General features: G+C 42.5%; 1 protein-coding gene across 1 annotated transcript; it reads right to left on the bottom strand.

Annotated features, from left to right (window-relative positions):
* Window positions 1-768: 768 nt before the first annotated feature.
* Window positions 769-1,791, bottom strand: LOC102425999 (olfactory receptor 6K6). The gene has a single exon (XM_014462748.1). It carries the CDS (start codon window positions 1,780-1,782, stop codon window positions 769-771), a length of 1,014 nt encoding a protein of 337 aa, XP_014318234.1. The 5' UTR covers window positions 1,783-1,791.
* Between the last annotated feature and the right edge of the window lie 5,461 nt (window positions 1,792-7,252).

Here is a 7,252-nt window from a genome sequence, read left to right as displayed (position 1 = left end):
TTCATTGGGCCCAAAATGCTATAACAGATGATGTACATCACCAGTCCAAGGCCAGTGAGTTGAGTTTATAGACTAAATCAACTAAAAGTTAAGATTGTTCCTCTCTAGACTCAGGAAATTGTTTGTTACCGTGGCATGATGAACAGCAGGGATTTATTACTGGAGAGAAGACTGGAGAAAAGATAACATGAGGAATTTTCAGAACTATGATGTCTTTATTGCCTCCTCGATCCTGTTCTCTAGCCTCACCAGCATGTGGAACCACAGACGAGTAGGCAGAAGCCCAGCTGGGAGTGTTAGGAAGAAGCTAACCTGTGCTATAAAAGCAGGAAAACCACGTATACTGCTTCAGCTAACATACACATGGTGGGGGCATTGACGTAAACAGGCTATGCAATGGCCACCAATGACCTGGACACAGCAGTTTTACATTTTTATTTATAACAATAGAACAAATAGCTGTAGCAATAGAAAAAGCATAATATAAACAAGTCATGGAACGTGAAATGCTGAACTTCCAGAAGGTTTTTCACTCTCTAGGGCAGTGATGGCGAACCTTTTGAGCTCAGTGTGTCAGCATTTTGAAAAACCCTAACTCAACTCTGGTGCCGTGTCACATGTAGAAATTTTTTGACATTTGCAACCATAGTAAAACAAAGATTTATATTTTTGATATTTATTTTATATATTTAAATGCCATTTAACAAAGAAAAATCAACCAAAAAAATGAGTGTCATAGGTTCGCCATCACTGCTCTAGGATCTAGATCTAGCTCCCAATCCTTCCTACTCTCTTCTGACAGCAGAAAAGCCTCCGGATAGCAATTTTTATGTCCTTGTTTCTCAAGCTATAGATAATGGGGTTGAGGAAGGGAGCCAGGATAACAAAGGTGACAGCAACAACTGTGTCCCAAAACACTGAGTAGGTGGCTGAGAAGCGCAAATACATGACAGCTACGCTGCCAAAGAACAGCAAGAACACTGCAAGGTGGGAAGCACAGGTGGAGAAGGCCTTGTGGCGGCCCTCGGCTGAGGGTATCCGCAGAATCACCATGATGATCCGGACGTACGATAGGGCGATGACCAGGAAGGAGGACAGGATCTCCGCCGCATGTATAGCATCCACAATGACCACCAAGGATGTATCTGTGCAGGCCAAGCTCAGTACAGGTGTGAAGTCACAGAAGATCTGATGGATCTCATTGGAGCCACAGAAAGGCAGGGTGGCAATCCACACAATCTCGGGGAGTACGAGGAGGAAGCCACAGAGGCAGGAGCCAGCTGTCAGCTGGATGCAAAGATTGGACGTCATGATAGTTGGGTAACGGAGAGGATTGCAGATAGCTATGTACCTGTCAATGGCCATCGCTGTCAGGACACAGCCTTCTGTGATCCCAAGAGAGTGGAAGAAGTACATCTGCATGAGGCAGCCAGCCAGAGAAATGGTCTTCTGCTCACTGACGAGGCTGCAGAGCATCTTGGGGATGGTGGTTGTGGTATACCAGATCTCCAGGAAGGAGAGGACACTGATGAAGAAATACATGGGGGTGTGCAGGGCCGTGTCCACCTGGATGACAATGAATATCACTAGGTTCCCAGTTATGATAAATCCATAGATGAGAAGCAATGGAATAAAGAATAATAGGCCACTTTCATGCAGATTCAGGAACATAGAGAAGAGAAACTCAGTGACCATTGTCTGATTCTCACTGGCCATAAACTGTGTGATCTGTGAAGGGAAGAAAGGGGACAAACTCCTGGAAATGGGATGGTGATTATTCATTGCAAATTGCTTCACTCTTTTCTATAATCAGTTACTTAAGCTGATTCTGGGAGCCTAAACAGGCCAGTTAGAAATATCTCTTAGTTGTACTTACTTGATAGAAAAAGCTGAAATATTTGCTTTTGGAGCCCTAAATGAATCTTCAATTGAGGCAAAAACAAACAAACAAACAAACACACAAACAAAAACAGTGACAAACAAATTTAATTCTCTGGAAATATTTTCAGGAGGTTCAGTCATTTTTATAAAACCTTTCTTTCCAGCTATCCTCTACTTTTGTTTTTCAGAAAAGTAAGTTTTAAAGAAATGTAAAGACCTTCAGAAGCCCTTCTCTCAATAGTTCTTCATGTTGCTCTCCCCATCTTTTCTAGACCATTTTATCTAATCTGAGGTTGACTGAAGTATTCATCTTTATGTCTCTGCCTTTTTCTGTTGATTTCTTAGTGTTATTGGTGGAAATGGGGTGTCCCTTTCCCCACTGGGTGCTGAGTGTGGGGTCCTTATGATAGCTGAGACTCGCATGGGAGGATGCGTGATTTTTATTTGTGTGGAATTACATCCTTGGGTTTTCAAAGTTCCATTTACCTCAATCCAGTCCTGGAAGAAGCACAGCTGGGGATTCACCAGAGCTAAAAGCAAAGCCAGTGTCTAGTTTCCATTCCATGTTGAAAATGGGTCCAATTAGCATTAGGCTAGTTGAAGTCCATTAGTTCATTGAGTGTGAGGTCCACATGGCTGTGGGCCATGTGGGCGGATGTAGGAGTGCAGGAGCATGAGAGTGATCAAGAGAGCCAGGAGACAAGAGTATGAACTCCTTTGTTTGGGGGATTAAATATCTCAAATCTTCCCACGCTTGCATTGGCCGTGTCTACTCTGGCCAATGGCCTGTTCTCAAGTGTGACTGACAGACAAGTGCCTTCCATATGTCACTCAGATTTTACTGGGCATGCATCTATTCTCCACCCTGCTCAGTCCTCCCTGCAGGGATCTATGGGGAATAGACTGATAGCTCCCTGGGAAGTGTTAAGCTGCAGCTTCCTGGCAAAGCCTATAATATTTGGCCTTCCCTTTGCTCCTTTTTCATTATTTATAACTAGATAAATTACAATGGTATCAATAATAACAGGCCTGTTTCTCATTAGATAATAAATACCCAGTTGTCAGAAAATATTCTTCCTATCATTCTATCTCTCTCTTTTTTGTATAATTCCCCTTTCTCCTCCTCTCTCAATGATTCATATTGATAGTTCCTTAGACCAAGAGTCTCTCCAGAATGTCCTTGAACTTAATTAGTGGCTGCTGAATTTTGGACAAGCATATAACTCCTCCCCTGCATATTCCATCTGTCTTAGGAAGGTCACATCTACGACCTCAAAAAAGGAAATCATTCTGAATTAAAAAAAAATTACTTCTGTGTAACTATGGCTATATTGGGAAGGAAGTGTCACAAAAGTCAACTACAATAGAAATTAGAATAGCATCTACTTATTGGGGAGAAAGAGCAACAAAAGTTTTTGCAAGGCTATTTATAGTGTTAGCAGGATGCATTACCACTTACCTTGATTATATGAACATCTTTTTCACTCGTCTTCTTACCTCCAACAAGTCATTCTACAGATGAATATTTCTAAGCATGGCTTTTACTATCTTTCTTCTGTTTTTAAATTTTATTTTTATTGTTGATACCATCACAGATACCCCTCATCCCCCCACTTTGTACACCTCCACCCAGCCCCAGTCTCCCAACCCTCTGGCCATCACCACACTATAGTGCCCATCAATAGATGAGTGGATAAAAAACTGTTTCTCTTCTTTTCAAATACATTTAAGGATAAAACCCAAAGATCTTAGCCTGATATTCCTTGTCTTTTTTTATCTGGTTCTAATTAAACTTTAGAGGCAAATTTTTTCTACCTACTTATCAGCTCAATCAAATAGGACCATTTTCTTGCACTTCTTTTTTTTTGCTCATGTCACTCTTTCCTTCCATTTTTTTTTTTTTATCTCTTTCTGTTGGAATCCTAGTTGCCATTGTTTATTAAATGTTCCCATTACCATGGAAGTCTCATCCGTCCTCACTGTCAGAAGTAAACACGCTCTCCTCTGACTCTTTTTATAAAATACATTTTATTGATTTTTTACAGAGAGGAAGGGAGAGGGACAGAGAGTTAGAAACATCGATCAGCTGCCTCCTGCACACTCCCTACTGGGGATGTGCCCACAACCAAGGTACATGCCCTTGACCAGAATCAAACCTGGGACCCTTCATTCCGCAGGCCGACGGTCTATCCACTGAGCCAAACCGGCCAGGGCATTCTCCTCTGACTCTTAAGAGTGCTTTATATTTTCCTCTTTCATGACTTCTAACACACCCTTCTTGCATGTTAGATATTTACATGTAAATAAGCATGATCTCTCTCAAGTAGAACAAAATCTCCTCAGGAGGAATCATAAAGGATAAACAAAATAGTGTTATTGAATAGCTCCCATGTAATGGTCATGAGACTAGGCATTTTCATATGTTATTCCATCTATTTCTACCTATGGCGGAGAGATTATTATTACTGTTTTATAGGTAGAGAAATTGAGAACCAGAGGGGAGAGATAACTTGTCTAAATTCACACAGCGAGGATGCAAAACAAAAACTAGAAGTCTGGTCTGTGGGCCTTAGAAGCCCACTATTATTTTTTATACCCCAGTGGGAAATTTAGGTCAGAATTGTTCAGTTATTCTGTTTGTTTCTTGCTCTAAACACCACTGTATATTAGAACTATGCAGAGTATGAAATGAAAGAGCTGATATGTTTTTGTTTGTTTGCTTGGTTGTTTTTTAGGTAAAAAAATAGATGAAAATAAATGCATTGCAGACTAAGAAAATTAATTCATAGAGGATGCCCTTGGCCTTATGCCTTAAGCCTTGAGGAATAAGGATAGGAATGATGGGCTTTGGAAGGGAATAAGCAATAATGCTTAGCAGAATGGTAGAGCCTGCATGGGGAAAGATGGGAAAGATCTGAGGGTTCTCTAACCTAAGCAGCCAGCCACTTCTTTTACTGTGTTGTCTTTCTCGGCTTAAAGTACCAGAGAATGACCATGCTAATTAGTCATTATTCAAAACAGGTCAACAAAGCAGGAGACTATGGGGGCTATGAGAAAATGCAGAAAATTTCAGTGCTAAATGACTCATAAAGGCCAAATAAAGTGGTTACTTTGTGGCTCTGGGTGAGGCCCTTCTTTCTCACTAGTAAGGCTGCATAATTATTCATCATTCATACATTTATTTAATTAATATTCATATGCTGATTGATCCTCTGCTATGTGCCAATAGCTGCCACAGGTTGAAGGGCTATAAAATGGAATACAACATTATTCTTGCTTCTGAAAGGGCATCTTAAATTTCCTAGAAAGACAGATAATAAGCAGTGCCATGGAGCTCAGCCTACAAATAGTCCTTGTATAGTAAACAGAAACTTGAATTAGATTTAGTCTTGGAACAAAAGCACTGAGTTTTCCTGTTACTCCCCAAGGAACCACAATTCTTTGAGATTCAACAAAATAGTAGTGTTGGGAAGACCTTAGATAATATCAGTATCTTTATCTGCTAGGTGAACTATAACCTTCCTAATGTTCCTTCTTGATTTATTCATTCATATAATACAGTCCCAAAATTGTGAAGTTTGATCCCATATATTGAGAAAGTTTTATCCTGAAAGACTAGGGAAAATCTGGGCCCAGAGAGTTAGGATTTAAGGAAAGTATTGGGCAATCGTAAAGGTAAAAGGCAGGTTAGCACTCTGGATTGGATAATGCCCCTTCAATAGCCTTAGCACTTACCATGCCTGAGCCCACAAGAATCCTCCTCAGAATCTCTGCAGCAACATGCCCCCCTCTGCTAGTTGGTCAATGAGGATATAAATGCCTCTGAGGGACAGTCAGGGAATATGCAGAATGAAAGATTGTCTTTCCTGGGAGTTCCTCTTTAGATGATGCAAGATCAAAGGAAAATGGTGCATCTCTCTCTCCCCTCTAAGGGACAAATTAGGGGGAAAGTGTCTCATAGTAATTAGACATTCCCCAGGGTCCCATCTCAGAAGTTTCCAGGCAGCTCAACAACCTTGTCTCTCATAGAGAGTGTACCTGGGGGTGAAGAGGGTGGGTACCTGGCTGTAGGCATCAGAATAGACTTCAGCTGGGATCATGCTTCTCTGGAATCAGTACACATCACTTTCTTCTCAGCCTTTCACTCACTGTTTATTTATTTATTTATTTAAAATATATTTTATTGATTTTTTACAGAGAGGAAGGGAGAGAGATAGAGAGTTAGAAACATCGATGAGGGAGAAACATCGATCAACTGCCTCCTGCACACCTCCTACTGGGGATGTGCCCGCAACCCAGGTACATGCCCTTGACTGGAATCGAACCTGGGACCTTTCAGTCCGCAGGCCGACGCTCTATCCACTGAGCCAAACCGGTTTCGGCTCACTCACTGTTTATATGCTTTTCATTTCTCCTGCTGATATACTATTGTTACTACTACTAATCCTATATAATAAAGAGCTAATATGCAAATGGTCATCACACCCTCACGCCATCACGCCATAATGGCTCAACACTGGGGAGAGAGGAATGGGGACCAGCCAGGCTGTGGCCCAAGAGAGGGACAAGCCGCCCGCCCAGCGGTCCCAGGCATCAGCAGCTGTGCCTGCACCTGTGGTCCAGGAGAGGAACAAGCTGCCCACCCTGCATTCCTGGGCGCCTGAGGCTGCGGCCCAGGCAAAGCCACCCTCCCATGGTCCCCTGTGGCTGCAGCTGGCCCAGGCAAAGCCGGCCTGGGTCCTGGGTGCCTGTGGCCAGCCAGAGGGAAGGGAGCCCGGGTCCAGGGTGCCTGCGACTGGCTGGAGTAGGGAATCCTGGGTCCTGGGTGCAGGGCGAGGCAGAGGCAGTTAGGGGTGATCAGGCAGGCAGGAAGAGGTGGTTAGGGGTGATCAGGCAAGCAGGCGAGCAGTTAGGAGCCAGTGGTCCTGGATTGCAAGAGGCAGTCGAACATCCCCTGAGGAGTCCCAGAATGGAAAGGGTGTAGGCTGGGCTGAGGGACCCCTCCTCCCCAGTGCATGAATTTCATGCACTGGGCCTCTAGTAATAATATATTTCAAAATTTAAAAATATACATGACCTCATTTGATTCTTTAAATGTCCTCTGTAAACACTTAACTTTATCTTTTAATTATAACTCTACTGGTTACTCCCATATACATGTTCATCTTGATCTTTTACTTAACTTGTAGTACCATTTAATACAGTGGGTTCTCAACCTTGGCTGCACATTAGAATCACCTGGGAATCTTTTTAAAATCCTGATTTCTGGGCCTCATCCTCCGAAATTCTGTTTCTTTGTTATGGGTGAGGCACAACATTAGTAACAAAGAAACAGAATTTCCGGAGATGAGGCCCAGAAATCAGGATTTTA

The sequence above is a fragment of the Myotis lucifugus genome, unplaced genomic scaffold, assembly GCF_000147115.1.
Source record: "Myotis lucifugus unplaced genomic scaffold, Myoluc2.0 scaffold_190, whole genome shotgun sequence".
Taxonomy (NCBI): Eukaryota; Metazoa; Chordata; class Mammalia; order Chiroptera; family Vespertilionidae; genus Myotis; species Myotis lucifugus.
Note: the sequence above shows the minus strand (reverse complement) of the source record. Positions and strands in the feature narration are given on the sequence as shown.

Excerpts from the sequence above, each read along its gene's own strand:
- LOC102425999 (XM_014462748.1), bottom strand. The coding sequence starts at position 1,782 with ATGAATAATCACCATCCCATTTCCAGGAGTTTGTCCCCTTTCTTCCCT.